We start from the raw sequence: 20,029 nt of genomic DNA on the forward strand, positions 1-20,029 counted from the left end.
AATGTACTAACTGTAAGTCGCTCTGGATAAGAGCGTCTGGTAAATGTAATAGGATGCCATTTCATTCAGACACAAACCCTGTGTGTGAAATCCAATGATGAAAGCTAAAGACCAACACAGTCAGGTAAGATCAGTTCATTTGGCTGGGGTTACATTGTTTTATTACGCAAGTTTGGACAAAATGTATGAGAGGGGGTTTCACAGCAAGAGTTTAATTTGAACTTTGTGATGGAGCCGCAGGTGACGGCTGAGAGACAATAGCGTGCAAGGATCAAAGACCAAATTCTAGAGGAGTATCTGAACTGTTTTCAAACCTGCTTTGTGTTGCTTTTTCTGTTGTTGATAGAGCCTTCAGAAGAAATATTTTCTCGTGTAGTTTTGAGTCTTATGAAAAGGGTTATACAGCAAGAGCAAGAATGTAAGAGCAGCAATGCTGGGGTGAAACTTTTTTTCAACGATAGAAAGTTAATCTGTGAAATAAACCTTAAAAATACAATCTTAAATCCATTTAAAACTCTTTCCTGAATAGTAGTTTTAGGATCTTAAGTGACACATTTGGTGAAGGCCTATCAAAATGCACTCCCACATTAAGCCACATAATGTTGCTCAGAACTTTGTTATCACTGAAGTTCCATAGCCTAATAACTTGTCATACCCCCTCGCCCCTACCAACTCGCTCGGAGGGCCCTCCGTTGTCACGTGTTGCTGACCAAAATACGAGGGTGACTATGGAATGAGATTAGATTCGTTTTTAAAAAATATATTAGCATACCTTATGGATGCCCGTGCCACACGGTCACCGCCAATAATAATAATACTAGGTCAACAGGTCAATATCCTTGTTTCCTCACTTCTCTTTATGTATAACAACGTGGTCAAATTCTTTCGGCCACTTGAACTGAGAAACTGGCTGATGAAAATCTGGAGAAACACATGCAATAAGGCTGATAAATAAGACCAAAACAAACACGATACAATATCTCTTATAACATTTCTGTTTATTTGAAATTCTCTTGTCGATAACATTATACTTATAAAAGAATCAACATGAATTTTAAACTTACAAACACCTACGTCTAAGACTTAAACCGGGCAGAGGAGTAGAGTTTATTTGGGAAACATTTTCAAATCGCTCTCCATTGGCCTCTAGAGAGTTTTGTTAAGGAGCCATGATAACCACTGATAACAAAACTCTTGGTCAAGACTAGGCCTCCGGTGAGGCTGAGGTCACAGGGTCAAGAAAGTTGGCCTGGCCCCGGATCTGTTTGTGCTGTCTTTGAGCTCAAAAAATGAAGGAAATTTTAAGTTTGAAATGTAATATGCATGAAATTTGAAAGTTTTTGATATGGATTATAATCGACTTCCTAAAAAAATCTATAATTGTATTTTACTCCAGTAGTCCTCATTTAGAGCACTGAGGACACTGATTATAACACTCATGAAGACAAGTTGATTCAATTTTTGACGGGGAAGGATGTAGACATGGAAACAGATCACATACATACTCTAGTAGTCCTCATTTAGAGCACTGAGGACACTGATTATAACACTCATGAAGACAAGTTGATTCCATTTTTGACGGGGAAGGATGTAGACATGGAAACAGATCACATACATACAGTATTGCCACTGTGTACACACACACACCACGTACAGTACATTCCAAACACATCTGGAGAAACGGTCTCTCTTTCAGTCTTTCTCTGTATACTTAGAGACCGTCGACGACGCCGTGCTGCATGCTGAACTCCTGGAAGTCCCCAGGGATGGTATCTGTGTAGTTTAGAGGTCAGAGGTTAAGGGTCAAGGTCAAGTTCTACCGAGAGTCAGTTAAATTAAGGATGCCACTTTGGTTGATGAATTTGACTAATTTGAGTTCAAAACAAATAGTGTGAGTAAAGACAAAAGAGCGTCTCAAATGACCCGTTTCAACTAGCCTGTTGCTTACCATTGCAGCGGTACTTTAGGTTGGACCAGATTATGTTTTCCTGAGAGAAACAGAACACTCCCAGTCGGCCTCCTCTCATGGTGGTGTCGATGGTCACGCCAGAGTCAGCCACCAGCTCTGTCCCCTCATAGAAACGGGCCCTGTCCAAACACCCAACAGACATTAGCCATTGTTGTACACCATTGTGTATTAGATGTAACGATGACATCACATCAGACTCACACAAACTCTCTCTCTCTCAATTTTTCTCTCAGCTGTCTCACCTGATGTATCCGACCTGGGGTCGGTGCTGCAGGTACCAACGGTAGGAAACCTTGTCCTTCCAGCCCACGTTCCTGGGGTCCTTCCACAGCAGACGCACCTGGTCGTTTGTATCCCCTGTGTGCCACAGGGAGTTCCTCAGGTGCTCCCCTGGACCCGACTTAGACTTCACAGCCTGGGGACGGGGAGGGAGAGAGAGATGGAGAGAGGAGATAGTGAGGGAGAGAATGTAAGAAATAAGTAAGTACAAAGAGACAAAGCCAGATTTGAGGACGGCTCATAATACTGTCTGGAATGGAGCAAATGGAATGGCATCAAACACATGGAAACCATGTGTTTAATGTATTTGATACCATTCCACCTATTCCGCTCCAGCCATTACCATGAGCCGTCCTACCCAATTAAGGTGCTACCAACCTCCTGTGCTCTCCACAGTACACGTGTTTGTGTTGAATTGCACAGAGCCACCCTAAACACAATCCATCTTTGTTTTTTCGTACTCACTTCAAAAACACAATCCCACACACAATCACACACACACACACACCTTGAGCTGGATGCCAGGCTCGGCCACTGCTTTGTGGCCTGGCAGTAGTTCTTTCAAGACAGATTGTGTTTAGGGTGGCTCTCCATACTACACGTGTGTGTGTGTTGAATTGTACAATCAACAGCCACCCTAAACCAAATCTGTCTTTGTCTTTTTGTACTAACTTCACACACACACACACACACACACACACACACACACACACACACACACACACACACACACACACACACACACACACACACACACACACACACACATACACACATACACACACACACACACACACACACACACACACACACACACACACACACACACACACACACACACACACACACACACACACACCTTGAGCTGGATGCCAGGCTCGGCCACTGCTCTGAAGGGTGTCGCCTGCCAGTAGGTCTGCTCAGTCTGTTTCCACATGACCACGTAGAAGGAGGAAGAGTCCTGGTAGCCGAAGATGAAGCCTGCGTAGTCATCGTCAGTCACCGTGTTCACATGGAACGTCCCCTCAAAGTCCACCCCACTGAATGCAGTGTAACCTTGGGAGCACAACACAACAAAAATGTCACGATAAAATAGGATACGACTTGATACAATACCATATAAGATAACATGGTACGATACCTGATAACGATTTAGAAGTCTTTCTTACCCACAGCAAGTCCAGGGTCACTGTTCATGGTCTGCACAATCTCCATTCCCTGTTTGAGAGATTAAATGTCAATCATGTTGACAAAGTCAAAGCATTTCTGCCATGTTGAACTTATTGTTTTGTAAGTCCATCCAGTAAATGACCATCTGACCTGATTAAGTACCACCCAGTTGGGGTCAATCTGGGCGTCGCCCTCCGGGTCCAGCACCACCGTCTGATAGGCTCTGAAGTCTGTCAGAGTGACCTCAGCGTTCTCTGGGCAGTTGTCTATCCTGTCAATCACCTTGTCCTGGTCAAAGTCTGACTCACACACATCTCCAACACCGTCATCTGGGAGGAGAGAATACACAAACGCTTAGAAATGATGGCCAGTAAGGTTCTAAGCATAGACAATACACTGGTAAAGTGGAGAGTTTCAGGTTGGTTACATTTTTAAATTTTAGCAGACGCTCTTATCCAGAGTGACATACAGGTGCAATTAGGGTTAAGTACCTTGCTCAAGGGCACATCGACAGATTATTCACCTAGTTGGCTCAGAGATTTGAACCAGCAACCTTTAGATTACTGGCCCAACACTCTTAACCACTAGGCTACCTGCCGCAAACTGGTTGAATGTCAATGGTCAATGGTGATGAATGGTACAGTAGTAGACCAATTAAGCAACTTTTTTTTTTTTTTTGCAGGTGTCAAAGCTGAATGTGAAGTAAGAATTTTCACTGTTAGTCTACACCTGTTGCTTACGAAGCATGTGACAAATAACATTACATTTTATTTGATGGAAAACCTTGTTAGTGCATAGGTGTTCACTTTCTTGTGTTTTACTTCCACTTAAAATGCAGTCTGGTCCCATACTCTTCTACAGTTGTCACACCATTTACTGTCTGTTTGTCAGGACACAAACTAACACAGAGAGGAGTTGGCCAAAGCACAAACAGACTGGATCACCAGGCTTTTAGGTGATAACTCAAGAATTCACATTCAGATTCAGAAAAGCATTATTGTCCCATTGCTGGGCAATTTGGTTGAAGCGGGAAAGTAAATCGTGTGAAATAAATATTAAAGACTGACTGTTCTCATCCAGCTGGTCGAGGTTGGGCACCAGTCTGCAGTTGTCGGGTCCCGGTGGCAGGAAGTCAGGGATGCTGTCGTTGTCATCGTCATCGTCACACTCATCCCCCAGGCCGTCTTTGTCTGTGTCCAGCTGGGAGCTGTTGATCACGTTGGGACAGTTGTCCTTGGTGTCCTGGTGACCGTCACCATCACTACAGAACAGGGGGTGACACACAGGGAGGAGGGACAGAAAAGATCACATGTATGGATTTAGTCTGAGTCCCAGATCTGTTTGTGCTGTCTTGTCGACAGCAAGGAGTTGACAAGACAGCATAAACAGATCTGGAACTCAGGCTAGTAGGGAATGGCTGGCAGTTAAATAACATTGGACTGGAAACCTAGTTTATGCACAGTATACTAAAATATACAGTAAAATATTAATATTCGTCAAAATAAATGGAAATATTGACCACTGCAATCATGAATTGACTAAATCAATGAAATCATGAAGTGGATATTTTAAGAGCATACTTTTTCTCAAGTCAGATAATTTTAAAAGATGTTTCCTCTTGTACCTGTCTTGGTTTGTGTCACAAGAATCCCCAACCAGGTCATGGTCGATGTCGGACTAAAATTAGAGCACAGATTTGTTAAAACACTTTTTGACCACTCAGTATAATATTTAAGACAGGGTAGGACAGTTCAGTTGCTCCATATCCAATTTTATATCTGTAAACTGAACAGGTCTCAGTGCCCTAATGGAGGCCTGTGGAGGCAGTCTGACCTGGTTAGGATTAGGGATATCAGGGCAGCTGTCACAGGCATCTCCCACTCCGTCTCCATCCCGGTCTAACTGGTCCCGGTTCACCACCCGCTGGCAGTTATCCAGGAAGTTCTTCAAGCCTGGAGACCAATTCAATTACAAAGATTGAGTTTGTAAAGTTATCTGACCAATAGTATCCCACCACTTTGCAGAAGTGTTGGTGAAATACATGAGAGTGCTTCAGCTTCAAGTGGACTCTTTCAGGAGCACTGCTTTGTGACGTATGAACGGATATTTCAAATTTAGAACATCTGTGAATCTCCAAGGGATACATTCAAAAAGTGAAGTATGGCCCATGAGAAAATCATAAAACATGATTTATATGATTTGAAGGCTTAACCACTGACGTTGAATCAATGCATTGGGATTTAAAAGCAAACTGCATGATTCTGTTTCCATTGATATGCTGTTTCTAATAGTTCACTAGTTGTGCCACTGGGAGGCACTGTTGCATTTGGCATCTGTGTGAACTGTTGAAATCAAATCAAATCAAATCAAATTATATTTGTCAAATGCGCTGAATACAACAGGTGTAGACCTTACTGTGAAATGCTTACTTACAAGCCCTTAACCAACAATGCAGTTTTTAGAAAGAATACCAAAACAAATCACACAAAAAAATACAATATAAAATTATATGAAATAAAAGTAACAAATAATTAAAGAGCAGCAGTACAAATAACAATAGCGAGGCTATATACAGGGGGTACCGGTACCGAGTCAATGTGCGGGGGCACCGGTTAGTCGAGGTAATTGAGGTAATATGTACATGTAGGTAGAGTTATTAAAGTGACTATGCATAGATAGTAAACAGAGAGTAGCAGCAGCGTAAAATATGGAGGGGGGGGGGGGGCAATGCAAATAGTCTGGGTAGCCATTTCATTAGATGTTCAGGAGTCTTATGGCTTGGGGGTAGAAGCTGTTTAGAAGCCTCTTGGACCTAGACTTGGCGCTCCGGTACCGCTCACGCTCCGGTAGCAGAGAGAACAGTCTATGACTAGGGTGGCTGGAGTCTTTGACAATCTTTAGGGCCTTACTCTGACACCACCTGGTATAGAGGTCCTGGATGGCAGGAAGCTTGGCCCCAGTGATGTACTGGGCCGTACGCACTACCCTCTGTAGTGCCTTGCTGTCGGAAGCCGAGCAATTGCCATACCAGGCGGTGATGCAACCAGTCATGATGCTCTCGATGGTGGAGCTGTAGAACCTTTTGAGGATCTGAGGACCCATGCCAAATATTTTCAGTCTCCTTAGGGGGAATAGGTTTTGTCGTGCCCTCTTCATGACTGTCTTGGTGTGTTTGGACCATGATAGTTTGTTGGTGATGTGGACTTGAAGCTCTCAACCTGCTCCACTACAGCCCCGTCGATGAGAATGGGGGCGTGCTCAGTCCTCTTCTTTTCCTGTAGTCCACAATCATCTCCTTTGTCTTGATCACGTTGAGGGAGAGGTTGTTGTCCTGGCACCACACGGCCAGGTCTCTGACCTCCTCCCTATAGGCTGTCTCGTCATTGTCTGTGATCAGGCCTACCACTCTTGTGTCATCGGCAAACTTAATGATGGCGTTAGAGTCGTGCCTGGCCATGCAGTCATGAGTGAACAGGGAGCACAGGAGGGGACTGAGCACGCACCCCTGAGGGGCCCCCGTGTTGAGGATCAGCGTGGCGGATGTGTTGTTACCTACCCTTACCACCTTGGGACGGCCCGTCAGGAAATCCAGGATCCAGTTGCAGAGGGAGGTGTTTAGTCCCAAGGTCCTTAGCTTAGTGATGAGCTTTGAGGGCACTATGGTGTTGAATGCTGAGCTGTAGTCAATTAATAGCATTCTCACATAGGTGTGAAAGGGCAGTGTGGAGCGCAATAGAGATTGCATCATCTGTGGATATTTTGGGGCGGTATGCAAATTGGAGTGGGTCTAAGGTTTCTGGGATAATGGTGTTGATGTGAGCCATGACCAGCTACCTTAGTGTTCTTGGGCGCAGGGACTATGGTGGTCTGCTTGAAACATGTTGGTATTACAGACTCAGATAGGGAGAGGTTGAAAATGTCAGTGAAGACACCTGCTAGTTGGTCAGCGCATGCTCGGAGTACACGTCATGGTAATCCGTAGGGCCCTGCGGCCTTGGGAATGTTGACCTGTTTAAAGGTCTTACTCACATCGGCTACGGAGAGCGTGATCACACTCGTCTGGTAGGCTCGTGTCACTGGGCAGCTCGCGGCTGTGCTTCCCTTTGTAGTCTGTAATAGTTTGCAAGGCCTGGCACATCCGACGAGCGTCGGAGCCGGTGTAGTACGATTCGATTTTAGTCCTGTATTGATGCTTTGCCTGTTTGATGGTTCGTTGGAGGTTATAGCGGGATTTCTTATAAGCTTCCGGGTTAGAGTCCCGCTCCTTGAAAGCGGCAGCTCTACCCTTTAGCTCAGTGCTGATGTTGCCTGTAATCCATGGCTCATCGATGCACTTATTGATGAAGCCAGTGGCTGATGTGGTGTACTCCTCAATGCCATCGGAAGAATCCCGGAACGTATTCCAGTCTGTGCTAGCGAATACAGTAGGCCCTGTGTGTGTCATTTCTCATTTATCTCAGGGAAGCAACAGTACTGTGGTCGTAGCATAAAGGTCAAGCCGTCTGTAGACAGGGTCTATAAAAAGAAACCCAGACAGTCATCTACAGTATTAAAGAGTAAGGAGGATAAAGGCATACTGTATGTTTGTGTTAACTTAAGAGGTGATTTTAGTAATGGGGTCGGGGCAATGATGTATATAAACCCTGGATTGCTGATGCTATGTGTTGGTCAGTGAGAGGCTTTGAAGCCTTCGGTCGGCCATATTGGCACTCCCCAGAAGGAGCAGTCCTCCATATCAATGAGTAGAATTCTACAGTATTTCAATTAAATAAAGGACAAAAGTACATGTATTTAAGTTTTGTTTTGTAGTGGGGAATGTAACAATATAATGTTTTGTATTTTTTTTTTTAAATATATATAATTTTTTATGTTTAGCTCAAATAATATATTTTAAAAGTATGCATTAAGGTGTCTGTAATATAATTAACGTGGAAAGAATGAATGTAGATATTAATTAATGCATTTCTATAGCTTCCAAAATATTTTTTACAATATTGGGGGAATGCCAAGATGGAGGCGCTGTGGCTTCAAAACAACACCCCCTCCACTCCTCTAGTATATAAATCATTGGGTCATTGTAGGGTAGGTGTTTGGTGGCACTGTATGTTCAAGGATTCTAGACAAGCGGCTGTTGGAACAGACTACTGTGACAGACTGTAGCTAGGTGGTAGTGATGTGTCGCTGTACCGTCTCCATCCATGTCATCATCGCAGGCGTCTCCTTTCCCGTCACTGTCAGTGTCCCTCTGATCAGGGTTCTCCACCGTACGACAGTTGTCACAGGCGTCACCATGGCTGTCCTTGTCACTGTTCCTCTGGTCCACGTTAGGCTTCAGCCAGCAGTTATCCTGCATGGGAGAGGGGCACAGAGGGGCTAGGGTCAGTCTGTCCTATCTGGTGAAATTCTCCTGTCTTAACCGGTGTCCTCTAATTCTCCTCTCTCTCTCTCTCTCTCTCTCTCTCTCTCTCTCTCTCTCTCTCTCTCTCTCTCTCTCTCTCTCTCTCTCTCCTGAGGTGCTGACCTGTTGCACCCTCTACAACCACTGTGATTATTATTTGACCCTGCTGGTCATCTATGAACGTTTGAACATCTTGAAGAATGATCTGGCCTTAATGGCCATGTACTCTTATAACCTCCACCCGGCACTGGCCACCCCGCAAAGCCTGGTTCCTCTCTAGGTTTCTTCCTAGGTTCCTGCCTTTCTAGGGAGTTTTCCTAGCCACCGTGCTTCTACATCTGCATTGCTTGCTGTTTGGGGTTTTAGGCTGGGTTTCTGTATAAGCACTTTGTGACATCTGCTGATGTAAAAAGGGCTTTCTAAATACATTTGATTCAATTTTATTTGAGAGAGTGTGGGTGAGGGGGCTGTGTGTGTGTGTGTAAAGATGTAAGGTCTACCTGCATATAAAGTTCTACCTGTTCATTCAGAATACCGTCTCCATCAGCGTCGTCGTCACAAGCGTCTCCTTGTCCGTCCTTGTCAGCATCCTCTTGGCCAGAGTTGGGAACGCGCATGCAGTTATCCTGACAACAGACAGATTTATTTATTGACAGATTTATGGTTATCCCTTTAACAGACACACCATCAAAAGAAGATGGAGGGAGGGAAAAGGGAGAGGAGGGGAAGAGGGAGTGAGAGAGGGGAGAAGGGACAGTTGGGGATGCAGAGAGAGAGAGACAGAGAGAGAGAGAGAGAGAGAGAGAGAGAGAGAGAGGAAGGCATGCAAAGAGAGACGTGCCGTTTATCCCAGGATAGTTGTATTTGTTGTGTTGTCATGGTTACCTTTTTACAAAGCATATCCTTGCACTTGAGTTTCTCATCAGGGTATCCATCAATGTCTGTGTCCTTTCCACATAGGTAGCCATTACCAGCCCAGCCAATCCCACACTGACAGGAGAAAGAAGAGAGAACACTTAAGAGACAGTGTGTGTGTGCGTGTTTGCGTGTTTGCGTGTGTGCATGTTTGCGTGTGTGCATGTTTGTGTTTGTGTTTTGCTTGTGTGTGTGTGTGTGTGTGTTTGCGTGTGTGTAGAAGGCAGTTTGTGTAAGTCTGGCCTATTTTTTTTTTTTTATGTTGGGTGTGTATGTGTGCATGTGTGTATCATTCGTTTGTGTGTGTGTGCACGCGTGTGTGTGTTTGCGTGTGTGTGTGTTTGTGTGTGTGTGTGTGTTTGTGTGTGTGTGTGTTTGTGTGTGTGAGTGTTTGCGTGAGTGCGTGTGTGTGTGTGTGTTTGCATTTCTGTGTGTGTGCGTGTATTTGCATGTGTGCGTGTGTGTGTGTGTGTGTTTGCGTGAGTTTGCGTGTGTGTGTGTGTAGAAGGCAGTTTGTGTAAGTCTGGCCTATTTTTTAATTTTTATGTTGGGTGTGTATGCGTGCATGTGTGTATCATTCGTTTGTGTGCGCGTGTGTGTGTGTGAGAGAGAGTTCTGTCAATGGAGGCCAGTTTGTGATCCATAGGACCCCACCTGACAGGTGATGGAGCCGTCTCTTTCTTGGAAACACTGGGCGTTGACATCACAGGGGTTGGTCAGACTGTTACCACAGCTCCTCTCTGGCTTACAGCCCTTCACCTGGTCTCCTGTGTATCCTGTCTTACACCCCCCACAGACATATGAACCCTATAGGGAGAATGTAGGGGAACAGGCAATGAGAGAGAGTTCTGTCAATGGAGGCCAGTTTGTGATCCATAGGACCCCACCTGACATATTTGGAATCCAGTTAACATTGTTCCCTCCTTGCACTATTGTTTAAATGAGTGATATTCCGTTTTTATTCCAGGCTATCAGATACTAGCCTGGTGCCTGATCTGTTTGTGCTTTTTCTGTTGTATGATAACAAAGGTCAGGAATTGGCTGAAGAAACAAAACGATCTGGCGACAGACACTCAGTCCTTACCGCAGAGTTGTGACAGAGAGAGTTAGCGGTGCACCGTCCGTTGTTGGCTTCTTTGCACTCGTCGATGTCATCACAGACCTAAGAGACCGTATAAAATACAAAACCGGAGATGATTATTATGATACATATCTTGAAAAGGTGTTCCATGGGTGGGTAGGGGTACATTTCATTTAAATTAATCTTCTTGAATTGTCCATTGACTGAATTGAAATGGAGGAAGACAGCTTCCTGTCGAAACGTTGGTGAATAAATTATTACAACAGACCTACTAGAGTGTGCAGCTTTTTCTTTTACCAAATTAAAATGGAGACCTTGACTGTATTTGGTGATGTTGACTGACCTGGAGACCTTGACTGTATTTGGTGATGTTGACTGACCTGGAGAATTTGACTGTATTTGGTGATGTTGACTGACATGGAGACCTTGACTGTATTTGGTGATGTTGACTGATCTGGAGTCCTTGACTGTATTTGGTGATGTTGACTGACCTGGAGACCTTGAGTATATTTGGTGATGTTGACTGACCTGGAGACCTTGACTGTATTTGGTGAGGTTGACTGACCTGGAGACTTTGACTGTATTTGGTGATGTTGACTGACCTGGAGACCTTGAGTGTATTTGGTGATGTTGACTGACCTGGAGACCTTGACTGTATTTGGTGATGTTGACTGACCTGGAGACCTTGACTGTATTGGGTAATGTTGACTGACCTGGAGACCTTGAGTGTATTTGGTGATGTTGACTGACCTGGAGACCTTGACTGTATTTAGTGATGTTGACTGACCTGGAGACCTTGAGTGTATTTGGTGATGTTGACAGACCTGTTTGTTTGTCTGTGCGTAGACCACTCCCACCCCTTCCACAGCCAGACCAGAGTAGCCCAGAGGACAGGCTTCACAGCGGAACCCTGGAGCCGTGTTCACACACTTCACCCCGGGGAAGCAAGGGTTAAGCTGACACTGGAGAGAGAGACGGAAGACGACGCTTGGTTAGTATTTCAGAATTATTACAGCCATACAAATACATATAGTGAACACACATGCACCTGCACATAACACACACACACACACCCTACCTCATCCACATCATCACAGCTGAAGCCGTCCCCTGTGTATCCATCAGGACAGGGTCCACACTCAACCCCGTCCTCCGTCTCAATACACATGTCGCCACGGAAACAAACGCCAGGGGCACACTTTGGCTTCATGACTTCGCTTCCTCCCAGTCCTTCAAAGACACCCAGAGGAAATATATTTTTATAACAGTCGTTTCCACAATACCAGTGGCTTCTCATGTATTAGTAATGAATGTGTTATAAGTGAACATGCTTCAAACTAGTTTTATTACTTGGGCCCAGGGATTTTCCTCATGGTCAGGAAAAAGCTATTGGCCCAATCTATAAACAACATATAACAGAACTTTAATACATAATTTGTAATATAATGGTGGTGGTGGATGTTCTTACCACAAGCCTGGCACTCAGAGATGGTGTTTCTGAGAAAAGATGTCTCTTTGACCTTTAGAAAGCAACAAAAACATGTTTTTAGTTTTTATGGTCTCAGTGAGTCAGGAGGTACAGTTTAATAGCTCCCAGATGAGCTTGAACACTATAGTTACCTGCTGAATGAGGACATCTTTTAGCTCATTTATCACCTTGGTGAGATCAAGCATTTGATTAGACAGCTGCTTTGTGTTGACCCCTGCAAAGGAGAGCAGCATTGGAAAAGAACATTGGTCATACCAACAGACTCGAGAGGGGGTTCTTGTTTAAACTACCCTCAATCTACAGTAACTGTTGTTTTTGTGTGAATTTGACAGTAGAGACATACAGTACCAGTCAAAAGTTTGGACAAACCTACCCATTCAATGGTTTTTCTTTATTTTTACTATTTTTTACACTGTAGAATAATAGTGAAGACATCAAAACTATGAAATAACACATATGGAATCATGTAGTAACCAAAAAAGTGTTAAACAAATCTAAATATATTTTATATTTGAGATTCTTCAAATAGCCACCCTTTGCCTTGATGACAGCTTTGCACACTCTTGGCATTCTCTCAACCAGCTTCACCTAGAATGCTTTTCCAACAGTCTCGAAGGAGTTCCCACATATGCTTGTGTTTCTTGGCCCAAGCAGGTCTCTTCTTATTATTGGTGTCCTTTAGTAGTGGTTTCTTTGCAGCAATTCGACCATGATGTTGAGATGTGTCTGTTACTTGAACTCTGTGAAGTATTTATTTGGGCTGCAATTTCTGAGGCTGGTAACTCTAATGAACTTATCCTCTGCAGCAGAGGTAATCCATTCCTGTGGCGGTCCTCATGAGAGCCAATTTCATCATAGCGCTTGATGGTTTTTACGACTGCAGTTGATGAAACTTTCAAAGTTCTTGAAATGTTCCATATTGACTGATCTTCATGTCTTAATGTAATGATGGACTGTCGTTTCTCTTTGCTTATTTGAGCTGTTCTTGCCATAATATGGACTTGGTCTTTTACCAAATAGGGCTATCTTCTGTATACCCCCCCCCCCCCCCCCTACCTTGTCACAACACAACTGATTGGCTCAATCGCATTAAGAAGGAAAGAAATTCCACAAATTAACTTTTAAGAAGGCACACCTGTTAATTGAAATGCATTCCAGGTGACTACCTCATGAAGCTGGTTGAGAGAATGCCAGGAGTGTGCAAAGCTGTCATCAAGGCAAAGGGTGGCTACTTTTGAAGAATCTCAAATATAAAATATATTTTGATTTGTTTAACACTCTTCTGGTTACTACATGATTCCATATGTGTTATTTCATAGTTTTGATGTCTTCACTATTGTTCTACAATGTAAACAATTGTAAAAAATAAAGAAAAACCCTTGAATGAGTAGGTGTGTCCAAACTTTTGACTGGTAGTGTATATATGAGCATTCTATCACCATTTATTTGCATGAAAAACAGTTTTTAAAAAAACAAGAAGAAAAAGCCTTTCCTCTAAAAGTTTTTGTCTGTGTAAACTAGACAGTACTAGAGACTAAATCAACTCTTACCCAGAGTCTGCACTGAGTCTCCTTGTTGGTGGCAGTTTTGAAGAGAGGCTACGTTCTCAAACGTGTCTCCCACCACTAGTTTCAGCTCCTCCAGCTCTTCCTGTTTGTGAAGAAGTCCAACAACAGGGACGCATTAGTTGGAATAATAATATAGTAATATGCCATTTAGCAGACGCTTTTATCCAAAGCGACTTACAGTCATGCGTGCATACATTTTTGTGTATGGGTGGTCCCAGGGATCGAATCCACTACCCTGGCGTTACAAGCGCCGTGCTCTACCAGCTGAGCTACAGAGAATCAGTGCTGAATGCTGATGGATGGGTTTGTTTGGATTAGGATAAGGTGGTTACCAAATTTGTTTCCTGGTTTCCAGATTTGTACCTGCTGTAGCCAACTCTAATTTTCGAGGGACAAGGATTTGACCAAAGCAGAATCAGACTATCTGGCACCCAGGCTAGGGGGTTTGGGTCATTTGAATTTGGAAGGAGGATCTAGGAGTAAATAAGTGACATCACTCATGGTTTCCCTGAGTACAAAGTCAACAAAAGCAATGGTCTGGGTACCTGTGGTCAATGGTCAAAATAAGTGCTCTATAAAAGGAATATGGTGTTATTTGAGATACATCCATTAACATCACCTCTGCTTTGCCCTGCATGCTCTTCAGCTCCACCACACCGTAGCCTGCAGGCAGGCCCTGAAACACGGAGGGGAGGTCCCGGACTGTCTCCACCAGCCTGCAGTCCAGGTGTAGCTCCACCCCCCCGGGTCCCTGCTGCAAGCCCTTCAGGTGGAAAAGGAGGTGGTGGCGCTGACCATCCGCCAGCAGGATGTTGTTGAAGGTCACAGAGCTCATCCTCCGATCACTCCTCAGGTAACGCAGCACAGCTGGGAGGGAGGGAGGGAGGGAGGGAGGGAGGGAGGGAGAGAGAGAGAGAGAGAGAGAGAGAGAGAGAGAGAGAGAGAGAGAGGTGGTAGTTAAGGGAAAAGGACGTGAGATGGAGAGGGAATCACAGCAAATGTGTCAATGAAGTGAATTCATGAATAATGTAGAAGCAGAGAGAGAAAATAATGATTTTTAAACACAAATTAAATGAAAAGAGAGAGAGAGAGAACTAAGAGTCTTTTCACTGTTAGTCTACACCTGTTGTTTACAAAGCATGTGACAATTAAAATGTTATTTAATTTGACATAGTACAGAAAAGTGCATTCAGACCAATATATTATGCATCCTTCTCCCCTGAGGCGTTGTGCACCTAATTTCTTTGAGGGGCACTGGTGCCCAAAAATCGATATCTTTGAATTAATAATGAGTAAAAGAAACAATATCTTCTATATTTTCAGTGTTTCAATGGGCATGACGCCCCTGCCTCTCCTTCCTACCCGTTACCTCTGTTGAGTTTCCCCAGCACGGTAAACTCAAAGTACTTGCTGTTGTCCCGGGGGTTGTACAGGCCGAACACTGTGGTGCCAGTCTTGGGCTGCAGCTTGAAGGTGGTGAGGATGAAAGCCTCATTCACCCCCTGCTCCACCAGGCCACCCTGCAGCAGGTCTGGCAGACAGTCCGGGGAATTGAGGAGATCATACACTACAGAGGAAAAAATTACGTAAAATAACTGTAAAGGGAATTGTAAAGTAAAATAACTGTAAAGGGAAACGTAAAGTAAAATAAAGGTAAAGGGAAATGGAAATGTCAAGTACAATAACTGTAAAGGGAACTGTAAAATAAAATAACTGTAAAGGGAAACATAAAGTCAAGTAAAATAACTGTAAAGGGAAACATAAAGTCAAGTAAAATAACTGTAAAGGGAAACATAAAGTCAAGTAAAATAAAGTAATCTTTGAGGGGAAATAAAGTAAAGTAACAAAGTAAAGTTCTGCTGCTCAGTACAGTGAGAATAAAGACGCCTGAGTAGATTAATAGGATTGTTATTGAGCAAGGTGTTTTGGATGTATCGTGGGGAAAGTGCACGTCAATACTTTATAGACTAAACTGGGCTGGAACATCACAATGAGTTTGGCTAGCTGGGGAGAAATGTTACATTGCCTGCCCTGCAGAATCCACTTGACCACTTTGACCTGAATGTTGATGATTGCTGAGCTAGAGGTTTTAAAGTGCTGAGAATATGCTGGTCGTCATGAGAGAGTAGGCTTGTTGTTGATGAGGCAGAATATGAGTTTGGGGTAAAACATTTTCACTTTTATCAGAATGTATGGTATTTTGATCGTTCTTGAGCTACTAGATTTGATGTCCCGAGGGGATACTTTATGTCAGTAGACTAGGATGGGCTGGAAGATCAAGATCAGAATGAGTTTGTCTCAGTGGAAATAACCCTGTGGGTCTTTTGCTTGACGATTTTACCACAAAAATAGCATTAGATAAATATGGATAGACTGTACTGTACTGAGTGCTCAGGGAGTGGAAAGTAGAAGCCACTGAAGAGTTAAGCTCAAGGTTACAATTCTAGTCCAATAAAGTCACTCCGGGACACAGCAGACCTCAGGAGGATGTATCTTGAATCCCTCCCCGCCAGTCTGAGACCCTACATGAATACACAAGTGCCCTAGCAGCCGTCTACAAGGCACACTGTCGTGAAGGCACGCACCAAATTGCTCCCAAATGCTTCCAGAAAATTGCTCTCATCTCCCTTCTTCTCAGTGTGTGTGCGTGCGTGGGCTTCCATCTGTGTCTGTCAGCTTCAGACATCTTTCTTCTTTCCTCCCGTTCCCCCTGCCTAGCCTGGCCTCAATCTGTTCCAGCTCACCAGGGAGCAGCACGGGGGGATTTTAAAGGTGTGTGGTTAAACGTGACTGGAGGCTCCTTTTCCTTTCCTGCACTCAATCTCACCTTTACAAACACACTGACAGGACTGGCTTGTGGAAGGCTTCAGCATCACCATTGTCCCCCTCACCTGAGGAGGGAGGTTAGCCAAACACTAACATATAGATGTCTGTATGGTTCAGTGTGACTTGGCCTGCACGCTGGGATTGGGGGGTGCACCAACACAACAATCTAAACAAACCAACTCGTTTTCTATCCTCATCTGTCTGTTTAGACACAGTATACACACACTCTCTCTTCCATCTATGTTTCAGACTCAGGGCCATGTGTGTGTCAGGATTTCCTCATGAAACCAAATCCACCTTAAATTCGCCTGAACGGCTCACATACAGTATCACACACATGACTAAAAGTGACATTAACAACCACAAAAAGTCGCATAAAGTCATAAAGTGACAATAAAATCACCTTGATGCAGTAGATAATAATAAAAAAACGGTGTCATTGTAGTCTGATATATATATATTGTGCCTTGATAGGTTGACAATCCATTTAAGTCCTGTATGGCTCAGTTGGTAGAGCATGGTAATTGCACCACCAGGATTGTGGGTTCGATTCCCGGGGCCACCCACATGAAAAATGTATGCATGCATGACTGTAAGTCACTTTGGATAAAAGCGTCTGCTAAATGGCATATATTATAGGTCAGAACAAAGGTTTACTGTAAACACAAGGCAGGTGATTGACAATTTACTCAATAAATCCAACCTTTTTCTTGTTTATAGTAAAACCTCATGCAATAATTGCCAATAATGTATATTTGTATGAACTGCTAGTGAGTAAAATGTTTACTATTTATCAATGGAGACAACTGTGTGCAGTGCAGCTGTGAATATATTTGTAAAATAATATCTCTCACAATCAGTGACAGTTATGGCCTGTACCTCAGTGCAGATGCCATTTTAAAAGCCCTGTGTGTTGTGGTGCATGTGTGTGTGTGTGTGTGTTTTCAGATTCCAGTATTGCATGCAGACCATTAGTGATTATTCCCATGTGTGTGTTGTAGCTGGGTTTTTAAATCAGATCCAGACTCCAGACCCCCCCCCCCCCCTCCCCCTCCCCCTCCCCCCCACCTCCCTCTCAGAGTCACAGAGATACCAGTGAACCAAGTCAACCAGTTCAGGCAGTACACTAAACACACACGCACACGCACACACACTCAATTACTACAGCGGTCACATCTCAGTCATCACCTCTTACTCTCCCTCACTCTAAAGTCAGTACACAACATTCTTATGAAGCATGTCTTTTCAATCTTCTCAACACACAGGACACAGAGGACTATTTATCAGAACATTTATTCTTACCCAACCGAGTATCAAATGTCATGTCTAGGCCTTTGTGTATATTGGCTTGAGTGCGAATTAATATGATATTCTCATTTTGCAAAATAAAAAATAAAAAAACAGGTACAATGGTGATTGCAATGTAAAGAAGAGCAATATTGATTTTGTGTTGACAGATTTTGTTACCTATGATATTCTCAATCACAGTGTCTGTTAGATCAATCATTACCTCAGAGCTTCATGGTTCTCGATTGGAATCCTCTGAGGTAGAGTGCTGAGAGCTTTAGTAGACTGATAAGAGGCATCTGAAGATGACATCACAGTCGGTCTGTGTGTCAAATTAAACTGTCTGTCTTTGGCTAAGATCAAATTGTCGAATTGTAACTTTTAGCTGTTGTATCCTGTGATTACAAAGCGATAACTTAAAAGTACTTTGTGGTGCAATTGTATGGTTTCAATAGACTTCAATGACCACATTAAGATCATATAGGCATCACATTCAGTAATAATAAAAAAAAATCATTATCGGCTACACTCACCTGAGCCCTGGGCTCCCACCTCTGAACACAGGTTCAAGATCAGCTGCGAAGCCACGATCAGCGTCGTCCACAGTCCCATTCTGTCCTCTCACTGTTCCCAGACCTGTTTCTCTGGAGAGACTGATCCTTATCAGGCAGAGTGGTGCTCTTGGTCCTCCTGTACTGTTTGTTGCCTGGGATGTGTGTGTGTGGTGTGTGTGTGGTGTGTGTGGCTCACAGTAGAGATAGAGGTGAGGCTAGGCTAGGCTGTCATAGTGAGGCACGGAACAGCTGCTGTCTGTGTGTGTGGCTGACTGGGTGGACGGGTAGGCTGACTGAGGAGGAGGAGCAGGGCCAGAGATGGTTTAAGCTTTCTTCAGACAGCCACATGCAGAGGAGTGACCAAGACATTCTCCACCGTATTGGCTCCCATGGATGTGTGTGTGCGTTTGTGTTTGTGTTTGTGGGTGTGTGTGTTTCCGTGTCTGTGTCTGTGTCTCTGTGTGTGTGTGTGTGTGTATGCATGCAGTGGTTCTTCCATGGTTCAGGACCTCGTTATGGGCAGCGAACAAGCCAGACAAAAGAAATGGTGACTTTTTGATCTGTGCCACTCTTCAGACTTTAGAGAAAAACGTGTGTTAATAGTACAGCAATAAAGTCTGACTCCTGGCAGTCAGGAGGCTTTTTATTGGCACACACCTCCTCCTCCCAAACACTGTTAGGGATTCTTTCAGGTTTTCAGGGGTTCAGATGCAACACCTTTCCCCTACGTCCCGGCTTCCTTTTTAATCTACAGGCTTTCGACAGGAAATGAGCGATCTGGAAACCCAAATTAAAGCCACAATCCAAAATTCTTGGTTTTGCTATAAAGCTCAGGGATGGGACTGGAGAAATGTAATGAGTTATATCAATGCAAGGACTAACAATCCATGAGATCAAGATGGTAGTTTTAGTAGTACATTTTGAAGACATTGTTACAAACAATGGAGTAAAACAACCTTATATTTTGGGACTTGATGGGATAAGACAGTTTTACTGAGCTCATGAAGCATTTATAAGTTCTTTCTTCAATAATCAATGTTTATACAGTTGAAGTTGGAAGTTTACATACACTTAGGTTGGAGTCATTAAAACTCGTTTTTCAACCACTCCACAAATGTATTGTTAACAAACTATAGTTTTGGCAAGTCGGTTAGGACATCTACTTTGTGCATGACACAAGTAATTTTTCCAACAATTGTTTACAGACGGATTATTTCACTTATAATTCACTGTATCACAATTCCAGTGGGTCAGAAGTTTACATACACTAAGTTGACTGTGCCTTTAAACAGCTTGGAAAATTCCAGAAAATGATGTCATGGCTTTAGAAGCTTCTGATAGGCTAATTGACATCATTTGAGTCAATTGGAGGTGTACCTGTGGATGTATTTCAAGGCCTACCTTCAAACTCAGTGCCTCTTTGCTTGACATCATGGGAAAATCAAAAGAAATCAGCCAAGACCTCAGAAAAAAAATTGTAGACCTCCACAAGT

The 20,029-nt window shown here is 43.6% G+C and overlaps 1 protein-coding gene across 1 annotated transcript; it reads right to left on the minus strand.

The window, feature by feature from the left end:
• Positions 1 to 979: 979 nt before the first annotated feature.
• Positions 980 to 18,794, minus strand: LOC311135681 (thrombospondin-4-B-like). The gene is made up of 22 exons (XM_084169704.1): positions 18,516 to 18,794; positions 15,239 to 15,436; positions 14,489 to 14,736; positions 13,852 to 13,951; positions 12,433 to 12,515; positions 12,281 to 12,332; positions 11,891 to 12,042; positions 11,637 to 11,774; positions 10,816 to 10,893; positions 10,386 to 10,538; positions 9,702 to 9,806; positions 9,335 to 9,442; positions 8,606 to 8,765; positions 5,252 to 5,370; positions 5,043 to 5,095; positions 4,486 to 4,679; positions 3,569 to 3,747; positions 3,418 to 3,466; positions 3,108 to 3,304; positions 2,212 to 2,384; positions 1,949 to 2,088; positions 980 to 1,773 (listed from the first exon to the last, which is right to left on the minus strand). The coding sequence occupies exons 1-22, from the start codon at positions 18,592 to 18,594 to the stop codon at positions 1,712 to 1,714; spliced, it is 2,820 nt and encodes a 939-aa protein (XP_084025830.1). The 5' UTR covers positions 18,595 to 18,794; the 3' UTR covers positions 980 to 1,711.
• Positions 18,795 to 20,029: the final 1,235 nt, after the last annotated feature.

Source organism: Coregonus lavaretus, assembly GCF_964263955.1.
Source record: "Coregonus lavaretus genome assembly, chromosome: 10".
Lineage (NCBI taxonomy): Eukaryota > Metazoa > Chordata > Actinopteri > Salmoniformes > Salmonidae > Coregonus > Coregonus lavaretus.